The following is a 19,539-nucleotide window of genomic DNA, read 5'->3' as shown; positions in this document are numbered from 1 at the left end:
GCATGTGTATCCATTAGAAGGTGAATAAAGCCCAATTAAATCAATATTCTTGTCTGGTGCTAGATTTTGAGAATATTCTGATTTTGTATGTTTAGTTACTTAATTTTTCTGACAATCAATAAAAGTTTAGGCCCACTGTTTAACATCTCTTTTTATATCTGGCCAAATGAATATTTTGGTAATTTCTTTTACAGTACTTTGGATTCCCAGATGAGCTAAGCCATGAACTGTATTAAATATTTTCATCCAAAAATATTTAGGTATGAATGGTCTGATATTGGAAGTAGAGTTATCGCAATATAAGAGTTTTCCTTATGCTAATTGGTGCTGTTAATATGCAGTGATTTGGAATGTATTTTCAACTGTTGCAGTTCAACATCATTAATTTGTGCGTCTGCTATCAAGTCAAAATCAACAACGGGTGAATCGATGTCCTCAATTCTAGATAGCCTGTCTGCAACCACATTGTATTGACCACTTGTATGGTGTAGGTTAGTAGAGAATTGTGAGATATATTGTAGTAGTTGTCTGGGAGAGGCTTTGTTATTATTTTGTTTAAAAGCAAATGCTAAGGGCTTGTGGTCCGTATAAATAGTAAAATCGCAGCCTTCAAGTAAATGGTTAATGGATAAATATATACTCAAACGTTTGCGATCGTAAGTGCTATAATTTTTCTGGGCATCAGTAAGCTTTTTGGAAAAAAATGCAATAGGCTTCCATACATTTGGTTCTTTTTGTTGAATAACTGATCCAATAGCCAAATCGGATGCATCTGTGAGAAGTGACAGAGGGTAGTCCGAATTGGGGTCAGCCATCAATGGTACTTGAGCAATATCTTGTTATGTTTCAAAACTTTTCCTGGTTTCATTGGTCCATGGTATTTTGCTTCGATTTTTTTTTTGGGGGTAGATCCTTTCAAAAGTTTATGAAGAGAAGCTTGAGTTTCTGCGGCATTTCTTATGTAATTACGATAGAAATTGATCATTCCTAAGAAGGAACAAAGTTCGTGTATAGTTTCTGGCAATGGATATTCTATGATAGTATGGTGATTCCTATCATATTGTTACCTATATGTTTTACCCCCAATCCTCACATTCCATATCACAGATTATGTTCTTACTGCATTTATATAAATATTAACAAGACATAGTGCACAATAAAAATTAAGCTTTATTTCGGAACTTCGCGCACACTCTCCAATAGTCGGTCTGTTTCGCTCTGCTTGCTACTCGTAAGAAACTTCTCTTCTAGGGTTGCCACACTTATCGGAGAGCGCAAAGTGCGCTCCTTATCGCCATCACCACAGAGTTTCCCCCAGCTCCTTTGATGGCTATTCAAAGGAACGACATCAGGTTATGAAATTATCTCAGAGGATCTGTACTGTCGAGTATTTTTTTTATGATTACAAATTTAGAATATAGAATTAGAAAAGATCAAAATGCAGTTCAATATATAACAAGGTAATGACACATATAATAAACTTGAAATAACAAAAAATATGATATGAATTTTAAAAAAAAAAGGGTTTTAAATTGTTATGTAAGAAGCAAGTTTCTTAGGGAAGTGAACATGTCTTCCCGATCTGGTGACAGTTTGTGTCTTAGAGAGTTCATTTGCAGATTTATTCTGCTGAACTGTCTTTAAGTCTTTATTTGTTTTCAGTTCAGGCAAATTGGGGTCCAAAAGCAAATAGGCTGGTTTCACACGGTCTATAGACTCAGTAGATTTCAGACCATTAATATCAATTGTGAAAGTTTTGTCCGTTCTAGAAAGGACTTTATGCGGACCTGTATAAGGTTGGCACAGACATGGCTTTACTCGATTGACATGTAAGTATACATGCGTACACGACTTTAAGGTAGCACTTACGTAACACTTTTCTTGGCAATGTGCAGATGTTACTATTGGATTTGATTGTTGCATACTATGCTGAAGATTCGTTATAAATTGAGTGTCATGCAGAGATATCTTAGATGACGTTATCATATCACTAGGCAGCTTGAGAGTTGTGTCATACACCAGTTCAGCACAAGATGACTGCAGATCCTCCTTTACGGCTGTCTGAATACCAAGCATAACAACTGGTAGTGTTTCAGTCCAGTTATTGGTCTCGTGAGCCTTGAGAGAAGATTTTAAATGTCGATGAAATCGTTCAACAATGCCGTTGGACATTGGATGATAGGCTGTTGTTGTGATTCGGTTCGTACGCAAAATGCACGTAAATTCTGCAAAAATTGCGGATCTCATTTTAGAACCTTGGTCTGTTGTTATGATCGATGGGCAGCCAAAACGAGATATCCAACAGTTAAAGATGGCTCTGCAAATGGTTTCCGTTTTCATATCCGGGATGGGAATGGCTTCAGGCCATCTGGAGAATCTATCTATTAGAGTCAAAAGGTATACGTTGCCTTCTGATGGAGGTAACGGTCCAATGATATCCATATGGATTTCTGAAAAACGTGCATCAGGAAGAGAGAATGTGCCCAGTGGTGCTTTAGTACGCCTAGTAATTTTCGCTTTTTGGCAAGATTCACAGGATTTCACCTAATTTTTGATATGACGTTTCATATCGGGCCATACATAACGAGAACATTCGCAGTAGCTGCAATTCCTGGATGTTACAGATTATGCAGATGATTAAAGATGAGTCTGCCAAAGGAATTCGGAACAAATGGACGAGGAATGTCCATTGATATGTCACAAAGAATATTACCATCAGAATACCGGCACGGTTTAAATTCCAGTTTCAAAGATGATGTGTTGTTTTTGAGAATGCCTTGTACCTCCAGATCATGCCGTTGAGCTTCCGAAAATTTTTTTAAATCCAAAAATGGAGATTTTTGTTATGGAATCAATTTCAATTCTTGAAAAAGCATCAGCAGTGACATTTTTTGAACCTTGCACATGCCTAATGTCAGTAGACTACTGAGCTAAATGAAGCAATTGTCGAGGTGAACATTTAGGAGGGTTCTGTTTAAAAGCGTATATTAACGGTTTATGATCCGTATAAATGATAAAATTTCTGCCCTCTAGCATGTGTCGGAATTTCTTAATTGCAGAATAAATTGAAAATAATTCCCTATTGTACGTGGACCATTTGGACCATTTCTGTTGACTTTTATTGAGTTTCATAGAGAAAAATGCTATAGGTTCTCATGTTTGTTGAGACAACTGCATAAGTGTGCTGCCTATTGCGACGTCTGAGGCATCTACACAGATGCCTAGCTGGGTTCCGGGAATACGGTGTCTCAAAAGGGTAGCCTGAGCAATGGCACTCTTGGCAGCAATAAAGGCTTGTTCAACATTCTCGTTTCAATTTAATTGTGGGGATGAATCCTGAACACGAGAACGAGACTTATTTTTATTAATATAGCCTTCTAACAATTTTATTAAAGGAGAAAGAATATGTGCTGCTTTAGGTATGAAACATCTGTAAAAGTTAAACATGCCTAAAAATCGGCAAAGCTGAGTAAGAGTGCTAGGTTGAGGAAAATCTAAAATACATTTGACTTTGTTAGGAAGAGGTTCAATTCCATTTTCACTAAGGTGAAAACCTAAGAAATAAATAGACGTTTGACCAAAGGTGCATTTTGAAACATTTATGCAAAGTCCATATTCCTGAAGTTTGGAAAATAAAGCTTTCAAATGCCTGCAATGTTCCTCAGAATCTTTTGAGGCTATGAGCAAGTCATCGATGAAAGCATAAACACCTTCTAAATCCCGCATGACTTCATCTATAAAATGTTGAAAAGTTGTGGATGCATTGCATACAGGTACTGTCGAATAAACCAAATGGTCTGCATATGGCGGTTTTCTGGATGTCGGCTGGGTTAATTGGTATTTGATGGTATGCCTTAATCAGGTCAACATGACTTAAAATTTTAGTACCGTGCAATGCAGCAGTAAAATCAGCCAAGCATGGAATAGGGTATTTGTCTTTTATTGTTTGAGCGTTGAATGCTCGATAATCTCCTACAGGTCTCCATTCCAGACTTCCCTTTTTTGGAACCATGTGAAGTGGGGATGCATAATTGCTGCTTGAAGGTCTCAAATGCCCCAATTGCATCATAATTTGAAATTCTTGTTTTGCTATTTTTAAGCGATCTGGAGCTAACCGACGAGGTTTTTCAACCACAGGTGGACCTTTAGTTATGATATAATAAACGGTGTTGTGTTTAACAGGTTGGTTAGGATATAGTAATTGAAGGAAATTCTTTTAAAATTTTGTGATATGGTGTGTCACTAAATACAGTTTTTACTGAATAAATGCTTGCATCTTTCATGCAGCCGACGGTTTTAAGCTGTGTTTTAAAATCTTTGAGACATTTGTTTCTAAGATCAGGCACCAATTCAAAGAAATGGAGAAAATCTGCTCCAAGAATGGGTGTACTAACATTTGCTATAAGAAAAGTCCATGTAAACTGTCGTCTTAATTTGAAATCCATATAGAAAGTGTTTTTTGACCATAAACATGAATAGTGGAAGAATTAGCAGTGAAAATTGTTTGTTGGGGGGAATTCAGTTTTTGAGAATTATTTGCTGGAAGTAAGGACACGTCAGAGCTGGTATTGACCAAGAATGAAAGGTTTGTTCTACGGTCACAAACGAACAGGCGATGTGAAACTTGAGGCAAAGAATAAGTCGCCTCTATTCTTTGCTGGTTTCTTTTCCCTGCCATGAACAAGGTTTTGTACATTTGTCTTGTCTACACTTTTTCCCGAAACGTCTATGATACCAGCAAACAGAATAATCTCTCCTTTTGGAATTGTTCATTTCCTTATTGCGATCTCCGCGATTTGGTGAGCGACCACGAGAAAGAGTAATGAGATCAATACGTTTGTTTAATTTTTCTACTTGTTTAAATAATTTATCCTCAAAAGACTGATCGACTGTGCGAGAAACGGCACAAGTCCCTGGGGTTGGATATACTTCTAAAATTCTGTTGGCAATTTCTGCAGCTTTATCTACAATTAAATTGGAAACCGCTGCGAAAATAGACTGAACAGTCGAAGGCAAACGTTGAAGGAATAATTCTAGCATTAAGTTATCGGGAACATTTAAAGATTCTGCTCGACGTTTCATATTTCTAAGCAAATTGGAAATGTTTCCGAGAACCTAATTCCTCTCCAGATAATAATTGGCAAATTTCTTGCTGAGAAGTTTCTCCTGAACGATTTTTTAACTCAGTTTTGAGCTTTGTATATGGATCAATAGGGTCTGGTTTCATAAGTAAATCCCGTACTATTGATGCAATATCTGGAGGAAGATGAGAAACTACATAATTATGTTTAGTAATGGATTCTGTGATAGGTTTGGGGGTGGCAAGAGCAAAGGTACTTTCACACATAATAAACCATAAAGATGGGTCTGATCGGTTATAAACCGGAATTTGGACGGCATGAACATCAGACATTGTGCAAGGTTTTTAAGCCAAAATAAAAGCAAAAATGCAACTAAAGAAAATGAAATTAAATGATAAGTAGAAAAGAGAATTATAAAATTATCTATAATTACTACTCATCTTTGATTCAGAGGATGAAAACCGATGTAATCCATTACTTCTGGTTTGGAGATCTTGAGTGATGACTTGTAGTCAAAACCGAAAGTGCTTGAGAACTGTTCATACGGTCTGATTTAACACAGTCCAGGTCACCATTATAGTCGTTCCTGTCATATTGTTACCTATATGTTTTACCACCAATCCTCGCATTCCGTATCACAGATTATGTTCTTACTGCATTTATATAAATATTAACAAGACATAGTACACAATAAAAATTAAGCTTTATTTCGGAACTTCGCGCACACTCCCCTACAGCCGGTCTGTTTCGCTCTGCTGGCTACTCATAAGAAACTTCTCCTCTAGGGTTGCCACACTTATCGAAGGGCGCAAGGCGCGCTCCTTATCGCCATCACCACAATAGCTGTAATTTTTTTTTAAGTAGAGGTTTAAAAAAAGTCTATTACAGGTACTCTCAAAACTTATTTGCTAATATTAATTCGGAGACTATATTTATCTAAATGCTGGAAAACTGTTTTAAGATGTAAACGATGTTCTTCCTCACAAGAAGCAATCAACACCTCATCCAAATTTGGAAACACGAAGTCTAGGCCATAAAAAACTTCATTGATAATTTCTGAAAAGTTATGGGGGCATTCTTGAGACCAAAACTCATGACATTGAATTGGTAAAGACCAAAAGGTGTGATGATGGTAGTTTTTCTTTATCTTCATCTGCTACTTAAATGTGAAAACACGCCTTAAAAAGGTCAGCTTTATAAAATATAATCTTATGAGTTAAGATATGTTGAAAATCTTGAATTCGAGGAATGGGATAACGATCAGGTATAGTTAAATCATTTAGTCTTCTGTAATCACTACATGAGCAAAAAGAACCATCTTTCTGTGTCACTATTTATAGGGGACTTGCCCGTTCTAAACTAGATGGACTAATGATGTTATTGTCTAGCATATATTTAAATTCTCGTTTAGCTATTTCCAACTGTTTAGGGTTTAATTGTCTTGCTTTACAATTTACCGGTTGTCCTTAGTTACAATATGATGTTTTACAGTAGAAATAAGAAAATTTAGTTTTGTTATACTGGGATACATAGCAAATAAATCAGAATTACACTTTCATCAATAAATAGAGATGGGTGCGATGTCACCATAAACTGCAAGGTTCGTTACACCATCAATTAATCTTTTATGCTTTATATCAATAAATAAATTGAACTTATTCAAAAAAATCTGCGCCTAATATGGGTTTACTAATTTTTATTACAATAAATGGGAATTGAAATTCTCGGTGCAAACCAAGATCAAGAATTAAAACTTCTGTACCAAAAGTATCGATTTCTGTATTATTTGGAGTATATAATTTTTAGTCACTAATTATTTGTGTTTAGATGTACGAGGAATAAGGTTACCTCTGGCTCCATTGTCAACCAGAAAATGTAAACCCATTTTCTGTCTATGATAAATAAGTGGAATTTACATAAATTTTCTTTATTTACAGCAGCAGAGCCTGCCACTAATTCTACTACTGATTTTGGTTTTCTGGCAAGTTGTTTTTTCATTAGCGAGGGCGGGGGGCTTTGCATCTGTCAGGAGAACACTTCCCGAAAATGAAAATAATAGTATTTGCCATTAGGATTATAACAGTTGTGAGACTTACTTTGATCATCAGAAGATCGACCGCCATTTTTTGAGCAAGGACGAGAATTCCTTGTGACACTCAATTTTTCGAGTTTATTATCCAAAGCTACAACTTGTTGTCATAATTCAGTAATGGCATATATGCTCCTGGAGAAACAATATACAGTCAAAAGTCGTTAATTCGGACACCCATAATCCGGACCTCAAAGCTAAAAACTTTCTGCACATGCGCACAGGCGTTTTATGCGTGCGCGTAAGACCTTGACTACTGCGCATATGCGTGTGCACAACTGCAGAATATGTTTTCGCCTGCGCGTTTAATGTATAACGGATGGTGTAAGCTAAAATTATCTAATTATCTATTTCAGTTAATGTTAATGATTGCATTGTTCCTTAATCTTCGAATTGGATCCCGCTTATTATTTTTTGCAGACTGTAACAGCAATTTTATAAAAGTAAACTTGAACTTTCGATTATGTCAAATAGAATTTCCGATGCTGGAACTTCCAAAGGATCTACAAAACGAAAGTATGTTTCGATGTCCAACAAACAAAAAGTGGAATTGCTGCAAAAAATGGATAAAGACATGAAGAATGTGAGAGAGAGTTTAGTGAAAACGAAAAAATTTCGATTGAAAAAGTTAGTCGGTATTCTCGGCACAGCAATTAACGGGACTTGAACAGCGGAACTTTGTAACTGAACAAGAAATTATGTCTTTTTATAGAATTAAAGAGAAAGTATTATCACATAAAATGAAGCAACTTAAACAACTTACATTGAAAGAAATGTTTAATAAAGTAAACAAATAAATATTAAGCTTTTTTTTTTTTTTTTTTTGTTTTGTTTTGTAAATTTTGATACCCTTTAGATCATAATTTTTCTTTATTTCATAAATTACGGTTTCATATTTTTTATTTTAGAATTTCTGTATGCCATCTTAAGAGATTTAAACTGATGATCTATAATCCGGAATCTCCGAAGTCCCGACGAGTCCGGATTAACGACTTTTGACTGTAGTTTTTGTTTCGGTTGCATTTCGATGATATGATCGGCCATTAGCGCCAGTTTTTCGATATCTTCTTCACTAACGATTAAAATATTGTGCACAGAATCTGGCATTTTTTGAAGAAATAGTATTTTAAGAACTTTATTCAAAATGTCATCATCAAGATTTTGCATTTTTTGTAAAAGTTGAGTAGGTTTACTATCTCTCAAGTTTATGCCTGTAAGCAGTTTCTATAGATGATTATTATTGCTTTCTTTAAAAGTGTTCAAGAGACGTTCTTTAGCAGCAGTATATTTGGTTTTGCCATTGTCACTTATAATATCCCACAAACTTTCAACAAATTTTGCTTCCAATTGCGAAACTAAATAGCTGAATTTGTTTCCTCGGCAGTTATTCCACAAATAGAAAACTGCGCTTCTACTTGGTAAAACCATATCTTTGGCTTTTCAGCCGAAAAGGGAGGTATTTTCAGACTAACCCATGCTATTTCTTCTTTAGTTGCCAATTCTTCAGTTTCTGACATCTTTGTTAATAATTCCGAGGTCAACAAGAATATAGTCGCTTGCAACGTTCTTTTTGTAATAATTTAAACAGCAAAACCAAAGCAAGAATCAATTTTTCATATTATAACATCTTTCTAGTGCTGGATAATTCCTTGTTGATTTCAGTAATGACAACACTTCAAGCTAAGCGATAGGTGAAGTGAAAGTAGTAGTAGTTATTAGCCAGAAGTAGTTGTAGTTATTATGACCAATAATAATTGTTGCCTACAACTCCTTCAATAATTGTTATCTGGCATGTTATTTTAACTCAAATATTAAACTGATATTTAAGCTCTTTCAAGTGAGTTATTATATCTTTTATAGTTGATCGAACAACTTTTAGTTTGTTTTCTGTAATAATACTTTCTAAAGTAAAAAATGCTGTAAAAATTATCATCTTGCATTATGAGCACCACAAATAATTTCCTTTGTATTTGCTTTAATTTTACCATTAGCCATAAATATATTTAACTGCTCTTTTTGAAGTCTTAAATTCAGCTCGTTTATCTGAGAAAAATATCACTTAAGTAAGCTAACTTACATAGACATTCTTCATCACTTAAAAAGTCTAAAAATATTTTATCAGTGTCTTTAAAAAAAAACACAAGCAAGATACTCTCATTAGGACTACCTCTCAAAAGCCAATGCACCTGTATGTGTAAAAGAAGCTACTTATGTTCACTGCCCATTTCTGTCCATATTTGCAAAAAAAAAAAAAAAAAAAAAAAAAATCCTTATGTTCAGAGGATGTGCCTTTACAAAATGTATTTAAACTCCAGTATCTGAGATAAACTTTAAGTTCGGTGGAATGTTTTTTGATACAAACACTTCTCTATGAATCATACGGGAAACCTATGTTACATTGGGAGAAATTTCCAATGCATATCCGGACCAAACTAGATGTTAGAACAACGATTTAACCCTCTGAGCAGCACGGGTTTTTGGATCTGTCATGAAGACCTGTATTCAAAGACACTTTTTTAGCTAAATTTGTATATTTACTTACTTTAGGCTTTATTTTCATAAACTTACATTTATTAAGATATTTATATTATTAAAGAAAGTAAGAAAGCAAAATATCATAAATTATAAGCTATTATATAACAAATGACAAAAAATATCATGACCGGATAAAGCCGGCCATAATGCTCAGAGGGTTAAAAACATACTTCTTTGAAAACATTGTTCTTAAGATAGAATAATATATCTAGAATTTAATAAAATTTCACATTTTAAAAGCCAAAAGTGTTTGTGAAAAAATTTTGTCAATTAGTTATTTGTATTCAGTTAAATATTCAGTTACAGTATTTTCATCTACATTGCGACCCACATGTAACTGGCCCATAGCTTGAATACCACTGTTCTAGAGTCAACTGGCCCATAGCTTGAATACCACTGTTCTAGAGTCAACTTTCACTGAAACTTAAAATGGTCTGGAACCAAGAAAGGAAAAGTTTCAGTTGATAATTCCTAAAGAGGAAAATATAAAGAAAAGAGAAAAGGCTGAACATTTTTTTAAATATCATAATTTTCTCAGTTTGTTATTTATAAGCTAAGTAGATAATTGAATTTATTACTTATTGGAGCTGATTTTAAGAAATAATTTATTTTATTACTCTATTTACAAAATCTCGAATCTTCATTTGATTATGCAGCCACAGGGCTCTCGACAGTCGCCAACTGCTTAACTAGCCTTTATGTGTATTAATATCAAATCTAAATCTTACATGTTATAGTGGACATGGCAGGTGAAGAAAAGAAAAATTAAAATGGAGTAAATTATTTTTTTTAAGTGTAAGAAAAGTATGGAGTGCAGTGTTCAAATTTGTCTCAGCTTTCATGTTAAAATCTGATAATAGCTCAAATAATATTCCTTTCAGTAATAATATACTACTTTATTTTCATGCTTTCTGTTTTTCAGGAATTTCAAACAAAGATAGATGAAATTAAAAGGACTGTTGATAATATAAAATTTGCAGATGATATGGTCAGACGGCAAAAATCTATTCAAGAAACTTTAAATTCTGATGAAATGATGGACATTTCTTTTTAATTTTTTTTAAAGTGTTGGAGTGAAATCTGTGATCATTCATGGAATTTTTTAGCTGAATTTTATTTTTTCATGCTTTAAAAATATGTATCAATTTATTTAATACTACGGTAAATGTACAGCATGAAATAATGCAAAATTTTATTTTCACTGGGGGGGGGGGAAAGAGTTTCAGAAAGAGACACCAGCACCTAAATTATTTTATGCATTGTGACCTTTCTGTAATATTTTAGTATTTGTAATAAAAATATATTTGTTTAATTGTGATGAAATATATTTGGCTCTTATCATTTCAAAAGTAAAAATATATATATAAACTATATGAGATGAAAGATTTTTACATACAGATGAGAATCTCTATATATACAAATTGTTATTTTATGAAAACATTTTTTGTAGTTTCTGGGTTGTATTTTTTTAAACAAAATATTATGCATTATGGCTTGAATTCTTTCATATAATTTGTTACATTGCTAAAATTTGTTAATCATTCTGAAACATTACTAAATTGTATGTCATTAAACATGAAAATATGAACTGATCAGAAAATGTATATTTGTGTAAAAATATATATGATTTAAAACATTTTATGTATAATATTAAAATAACATTCTAGTAATATAAAAGTGTAAATATTTATTATTATTATTTTCAGTGTATATAATACAAAAATGCATATAAAAATAAAAATTAGTCTGAGGTAAAAAAAAATTTCAAAAAAATTTCAGAAAGTGATTGTCAAGAATATAACTCCAATATGTGTTCACTGTGAAATCTCATAAATAGGCATTTTGTGTCATATCAAGTTGGCTGTTTATGTTTACTTTATATTTATTTATAGTTATTACTTTTCATGAATTATCATTAAGAAGATGAATCCTTAGTACAGATAACATCCGCTGCAAAAATACATAGAATGGCAATTTTACTTGTATTAAATTGAAATAGCAAGTCTTAAAAATTAAAAATAAAAAATGCTTAAAGTAAAATGCATTAAGTCTGTCATGGTGATCTGAAAGTGATTAGTATTTCTAAGAGTATAAACATTGGTATTTAAACATGTCCTCTTCAAGACCAAAATAACCATCTGGAAACATGGATAGTCAACTTAGCATAAATAATTATATTTATATAAAATAACATCAAAAGCTCATGCAAACTAACACGATCTAGAAATTCATCTTAGTATTTAGTTCACTTTACATTAAGATTAGTGCTTTTCTAGTTTTACCCCTAAATGTACGTTTAACCTATTTAAACTTTTTGAGATTTCTCATCAGAATTAGAATTAAAATATGCTCATGTTCAAAATTATCTTCAGGTGCATGAAATCATGAAATGAATGAATGATTGCATGAATCATGAAATTGAACTATAATTTTATGAATTTGTGTGGAATGATCTGTAACACATAAATACAGATGAAGAGCACGAAACAATAAAAATAATAATAATATGTTATAAGGAGAGCTCAGAAAAAAATTAAAGCATATAAATTTACCATAATTTCCGGAAGAAATGCCACAGTGTTTACGTGTTTAATCTTCCAGTAGGCGCATCTTCTGCACCAACAAGAAAAGTCGCACGTATTTCCTATATACGCTATTGTAAAAAATAATTTTCCAAAGCAAAAATATTAAAATTATTTTCTTAATAAGTACAATTGAGTTAAACAATATTAACTTTAAATTAAGGAAAATAAAATAAGTATAAAAAATAAAAAAAAAAGGACTAAAGACTTACCAAACTAACTTGAAAGTAAAACAAAATTAAACTGCCAATATTTCAACTGAAGTTTTATATTTTTAATCAGTAAGTGGAAAAATACATTAAATATTACATAAAAAATAAATTTCATAATCACTTCATTGCATCGTTGCAGTCTGAACAAATATGTTTTCAGTGCTCTAGACAAATGAATTTTAAACAAATCTCACAGCTGAACCTCGTAATTCTAGTGCGCTTGTCATTTTGGCAGGGTTTGCATCTTTTTTCCCTGAAGTCATTTCTTCAACAACACCTAATTCTGCTTTTCGTTTCAACAATTTTAATTTCAGCTCACTTTGAAGAGAGGTTGGGATTCTTCTTTCAACGTTTTCCTTCACAAGAGCATTTGCTAGCTTTCGCAAATATTGCCTTCTAAGTAATTTTTCACTATTAGTCGTTGAATGAATTATGTAGCTGTTGATTGCTGCTATACTCAGCATAGAGAAGAAAACTACAAGATGCCAACGCCAGGTGTTTCTGGCAACAGTGTAGGAAGCACAGAATTTGTCCACTGTATCCACACCTCCTTTGATACGATTTTAAAATATGATAATCTCAGGCTTTTTTGGGGGGGGGGGATCCTGGGTATCTTCATCTATTGCTATGTCATCATGAAGACTTGAAATCAATATGACGTTTTGATACATAGGAGAGAAGTTTCTTTTTTCTTTTTTTTTTTTTTTTTCCCCTTCCCCTAAATCCAAAAAGAATCGTATTGGATTCCTGAGTTTTCGTCAGCTTGAACTGATCCAGAATTTTAGGTTTATGTTTTTTCAAAGTACCTACAAATAACACTTTTTTTTTTCATCTAGATCTCTTACTAACTCAAAACTTGAAAACCACTTGTCTGTGGTTGCATTTCTTTCCCTGTTCTGTCAACCTTTTTACAACATCTTGTGGTTTGTTGCTTTCGTTTGCGCGTATTTCTGGAACATTTGAGTGTATTTCTGGAATACAAATAGTAAATCTGCAGACTCGCATTAACCCCTCGAAATCCAGCAGACGACTGAAAGGAGAGTGAATGAAGATGAGAGAATAGCCAAGGACACGCAGTCATAGCGCCCTCTGGCCTACGAAACAAATGCGAAATTAATATCTAGTGTATCTCAAACATAGGCGTGCCCGCTGGAAGGTTAAAACTTAAATTTTCAGCGGGTGCGGCATTTAGGTGCACTAAAAATAAAATATTTCCTTTGTTAGTCATTGTGCATAGTTTGAATAACTTTGTCATTGTACATAGTTTGGATGGCCTTGTCATTGTACATAGATCACTCAGTTGTTCCCACACAAAAGACCACTCATTTGCTTTTTGCGAATGTTATTTTGTTTACATTCTTTCCCTTGAACGGACCTACATGCCTTATTCACCCTAAACGAGATCTCAGAACATTAACATTCTTGCCCCTTTCAAATCAGCACTCTGACGTATTTCCTCTTCAGCATGAATCAATTTTTCTTGGCATTCTGCCAGATACAGATCCCATCAGTTTGGGTACAAGTTTATGTTGGATAGTTTTTAAGTAAGAAGGGAGTGGAAAATTTTTGAAAATGGCACCTAAACGGCACAGAAGCTATACTGCTGGTTGTAAGCTTAATGTAATTTTACGTGCTGAACAAATTGGAAATAGAGCAGCAGCTCGAGAGTTTGAAGTGGACGAGTTCAACGTTGTATTCGACATTGTAGAACTGAAAAAGAACTTTAAAATATGCCACAACAGAAACGAGCCGAAAGAAGTGGTACTGTAAGGTGGCCGAATCTAGAGGACGACCTTGCAAACTGGATAAAGGAGCAACGAGAAAAGGGAATGCAATTTCGACTGTAAAAATTCACTTACAAGCAAAATTTATAGCAAAACAAATGAACATAAATGATTTCAAAGGAGGGCCTTGCTGGTGTAGCAGATTTATGAAAAGAAAAAAATATTTCTGGGCGTACTAGAACAACAGTCGGGCAACAATTACCAATGGACTGTCAGAATAAAAAGGCATCTTTTCTAAAATATAGGACAGATATTATTGACAACAAACCAAAAAAAAAACTTCTTCGGTCACAGATAATAAATATGGATGAAACGTCGTTAGCTGTTGACTCTCCTGCAAACAGAACTGTTGATGAAACTGGTGCAAAAACTGTATCTGTGCTTACAACAGGGCATGAAAGAACGTCATTTACATGTTTGTTAGCTTGTGCCACAAACGGCGACAAGCTAAAGCCGATGATCATTTTTAAACGAAAGAATATTCCGAAGAGAGATTTTCCTAATGACGTAATTATTTGTGCAAACGAGAACGGCTGGATATGTGAAACAATCATGCATGAGTGGCTACAAAAAGTTTGGCAGTGTCGTATGGGATCTTTTTTCCAACCAAAAGGGTTATTGATAATGAATTCCATGCGTGCTCATTTACTTGAGTCAGTGAAAACCAAATGTCAAAAATTATCTACGACCGAAGCAATAATTCCTGGTGGTTTGACAAAAATCTTACATTTGTTAGATTTGTCTGGTAATAAATCCTTCAAAGCTGAAGTCCGAAAGCGGTGGGAGTGTTGGATGAGTGAAGGATTGCATACATATACCAAAAGTGGTAAAATGCGTAGAGCATCTTATGAAGAAGTTGCGAAGTGGGTAGGAAGTGCGTGGAAATCGGTAAAAACATCGTCAATAATAGCAGGGTTCAAAGAAGCTGAAATTATATCCTTAGATAAAGAGACTGTAAACCAAGAGGATGAATGTGACGATCTGGAAGACTTGGACTTAGATCAGGATTTACTAAATCTTTTTAATTTAGATAGTGAAGAATCAGATTTTGATGGCTTCATATGATGTATAGTTTGCTGTAATTCCTTTTGTAAGTAAAATTTAAAATTTCCTTTTGTCATCCAAATTTAATATTTCGTTGTTGCAACATTTTTTATAATATAGTCTGAGTATTACAAATATGGATTTTTTTAGTGGGTCTTTAGTCTTTAGTTTTCTTTAGTCTTACTTTTAAAAAATTGCCTTACTAAAATTCAATCAACATCAAATGCAGATCAAACTATTGCAAAAGCAACAGGAATTTTAAAATATCTAAATGATGATAATTTCAAGTTATAGTTAGCGATTTTTTATCAGATGCCTCATGTTGAAATAATATACAACTAAATGCAATCCAGAGAAATTAGTGTGTTTAAAGTTAATGAATATATAACAAATTTCAAAACTGCTATTTTAGAATTAAGAAACTCAAAGTACTGTGAGAATTTTTCAAAGACACATAGCAGAAGCTATGGAAATATATGACTTTATACTATGATATAATGCATAGATGTTCTTCCACTAAACACTTGGCAGCTGCTAATTTCTTTAACAAGAAATGCTTAGTTTTAGGAATGAACATTCTACAGAACAGGGTTCGTACGGTCCTTAAAAGTCCTTAATTTTTCAAAAATGATTTTTGGTCCTTAAAAGTCCTTAATTTTGGCCAAAATGAATAAACGGTCCTTAATTTTGCTCATTTGACATTTCTAATGATTGCCATTCTATGTGTGAATTGCGATTTCTCGTGAATATGGAATTAGAATTGCACGGCTCTTAACCAATCTGTTGACGGATTTGCGTTGCAAACGATTAAAAAAAAAATATATATATATATATATATATATATTAGCTACCCGAATGAAAGTATCGGTGTCCGATTGGCTATTCACCCAATCTTTCGAAACAGGTGTTATCCATAAATTTAGGCAGATTGTAACGAAAGCGTGAAGCCGGAAGTTCTTTAAGAGGCGAAAGTGATGATGAAGGTGCTCGAGAAAAAAAGGGGGGGGATTCTGAAAATATTTGTCAAAATTAGAGCAATTCCAACCTGGAAGGCCACAACCTTTCCGACGCCAATAGGAACGAGATGCCTGGAAAGTGCATTTTCAATAAACTGGGGCTTCATCAAGCTGACTACAAAGACTGGACATTGATGGATGACAATCCTTAGAGAGCTAAATGTGGTCTTTGTCTGAAACAAATTGAAATTTCTATAATGGGAGAGTCAGCGCTGAAAATTAAGTTTCGTTTTATCATTTCAATTTGTTTTTACACGGTTTTGCTTAACTTAATTTCTGTGTTTGTTTCAATTAAACCCTAAATTAATTTTTTATCACCTTCTACGGAGTTTATTCTCTTTTGCACGTACTATATGTATGGGATATTGGGATTATGAGTTTATTTCTGCAGAGGGTGTGTTATCGATTTCGCGGGAAATCTGTTGGCTCCATTTCGATTTTAGGTCGCCAACGGCAAATTCGGTAACGCTAAACAAGAAAAAGTGAAGTTCGGAAATACGTTTTGAAGCTTCAATAGACAATTAAGTATTTGGTTTAATCCTATGCTGTTGATAGTAATGCATTATTTTTGCTAATGGCGATACAATTATTAGTTGAAAACAACTAATTAAAAAATGTTTAATATTTTTAAAGCTGAAAACAACTAATTGAAACTAATTTTTCTGAATTAACTAGACGCAAAATTAACTTTCATGAATTAGTAAAGTTATTGGGTAGAAGTTTAACTGAAAATATACATTCCGTATTATATATATATATTTATACAGTACAAAGTCCGAGGTCGGGACTTCGGCGATCCCAGATTTGAGATTTTTCCGGATATTAGATCATTTAAATCTACAAAGATGGCACGTAGAAATTATAAAATTGAAAATATGAAATCGTGATTTATGAAATAATGAAGCATTTATGATTTAAAGGGTATCAAAATTTACAAAAGAAAAGAGCTTAATATTTATATGTTTACTTTATTAAACATTTCTTTCAATGTGAGTTCTTTGATTTGTTTTCTCTGCTGATACTTTAGACTAATACTATAGACATATAATTTCTTGTTGAGTTATATTAAGTCCATTGTTCAAGTCCTGTAATTGCTGTGTCGAGAATTCCGAATTGTCAATCAAAATTTTTTCTCGTTCAGTAACCTCTCTGTTACTTTTTTCACTATCGGTAGCTGTATTTTCTGGATTTAGAACCATACTACAGATTTCACCCTCCCTTAATTGATTGATGATTGGGGCATTATCATCGCAATGAAAAACTTCTGTTTAACTTCCCTAAATTCTGCGGCCATGTGAGCTCTGGCGCAGGTGCTGGCTTTATGTGAATAACAAATCAGTTAAAATCGTAAAACAACCTTCTATTTTGCGTAAGTATATAGATACAAGTTGTTACTAATTACAAGGTTCTTTTTACGATTTTGATTGTCACATTAGCGTGTTTCTCTTCTAGTCTAACAAATCAGTTATTCTTGATTCAAATAGCACTAAATATAATCGTTTGTCCTATGAGTATCATTAACAAAATCTATTTTTAGCATAAGGAAAGAAATTTCTGTTAAATCTCGCCTTGTCAACATTTTAGCGCATTAAACTTAAATCTGTAATCGGATAATACTCTGTTATTTGGCGTCGCTGCATGAGTCATCACTCAAGTTGTCATCCGTTGATAAACATGCGGTGATGAAAGCAAAATACAATAAATAATGATTCGCGATTTCGGCATCAAGGATATAAAATATTAGTTGGTGTAAAATTAACAAATGTTTCGGTTTGAGATTATGCCAAGCAGATACGCAGCTATGTAGTCAAGTTACTAATCACACAAATTTATGCTAAAATAATTATTTCTTCAAATATGAGATATTTTATTTAGCGCCAAACTGAGATTAAGAATCGGGATTTCCGACATGTTTTTTTATGATGAGGAAAAAAATCTAATGCGCATGCGTCAAGCATACCCCTTCCCTCCAAAAAAGCCCTAAAAAATTGGTTGGTGGTGGCTTTGAGGTCCGGATTTTAGATCATTCCGGATATTGGATGTCCGAATCTCGGAATTTGTACTGTATATATATACTATACTCTCTCTCTCTATATATAGTAAAAAATGTATATTTTCAGTATACATTTCTTATTATATATATAGATGTCTTATTATTATATATATATATATATACATTTTGCGATACTTAATTTTACTAATGCCTTGCATATAATGCCCCTTTTAGCTGCAAAACATCTTTCCCTTCTCAACTGCAGAGTTTCTTCTAACAGTATCATGAATTTTGTCAAGTTAGAAGAAGCATCTACTTCAGGAAGAGATGTAACTGCTAATTCGACATCAATAAGTGTAGAAAATAATAAAATCAATTCTTTTCTTTTCAAATCTGAAGTTGCAGATGCAGAAATATTGTGGTCTTTTAAGTGCATCAAAAGCCACTATTCTTTTAAATCGTGCGATGATATTAGGCCGTTATTCACTAAAATGTTCCCGGATAGTTTCCATTGCAAAATAGTTTTCATGTGGTGAAAAGAAATGTACTTATATCTGTTATTTTGGTCTTGGCCCTTATTTTAAAATTTTGTTACTAAAGCATTGTAAAAATGCTGAGTTTTTTACATTACTATTTGATGAGACTTTTAATCTGACAAATCAAAAGAAGCAACTAGATATTTATGTAAGGTACTGGCATCACGAAAATAAGGTCAGAACTCAGTACCTTACTTCTGCATTTATAGGGCATGCAACAAGTGAAATTATTTTATCCAAATTTTATGAATGTGTTGAAAAACTAGACTTGTCAAAACTCTTACAAATATCGATGGATGGTCCTGCAGTAAACTGGAAATTTTATGATTTATTGCAACAGGACTTGACAAAGGAATATAACATTCAATGCTTGACATTAGGGACATGTTGTTTACACATTCTTAACAATGCTTTCAAGCATAGGATGTCATCCACTGGCTGAGACATTCCATCATTCTTATCCTCCTTATATTGGAGTTTTAAAGATTCTCCTGCAAGACGTGACGATTTTTTAAGTATATCTGGTTTAAAAAAGCTACCTGTAAAGTTCTGCTTTTACTGATGGTTGCAAAATGTTCCAGCAGTTGAAAGAGCCATTGAAATATGGGATGTACATTAAAGAAGTTGAAATGGGGAAGTTTAAAAAAAATTCATCGAAATCCTTCTC

At 33.3% G+C, this 19,539-nt stretch overlaps 1 protein-coding gene across 3 annotated transcripts in view; it reads left to right on the top strand.

Annotated features, from left to right (window-relative positions):
* LOC146997185 (uncharacterized) overlaps positions 1-11,028 on the top strand; it is a 91,826-nt gene extending 80,798 nt beyond the window's left edge. For all 3 annotated transcript variants that reach the window (XR_015041183.1, XM_085816930.1, XM_085816931.1), the window contains exon 4: positions 10,628-11,028. Coding sequence is in view for 2 of the 3 variants with exons in the window: in XM_085816930.1 (XP_085673056.1) it covers positions 10,628-10,759 (132 nt within the window). In the remaining variant the exon portion in view is untranslated. The remainder of the gene's footprint in view (positions 1-10,627) is intronic.
* The last annotated feature ends 8,511 nt before the right edge of the window (positions 11,029-19,539 follow it).

The sequence above is a fragment of the Stegodyphus dumicola genome, chromosome 5 (assembly GCF_044657685.1).
Source record: "Stegodyphus dumicola isolate Sdum_Otavi_A_Nest chromosome 5, ASM4465768v1".
In the NCBI taxonomy this organism is placed as follows: domain Eukaryota; kingdom Metazoa; phylum Arthropoda; class Arachnida; order Araneae; family Eresidae; genus Stegodyphus; species Stegodyphus dumicola.
The sequence above is the reverse complement of the archived record's forward strand: the minus strand, read 5'-3'. Positions and strand labels throughout refer to the sequence as shown.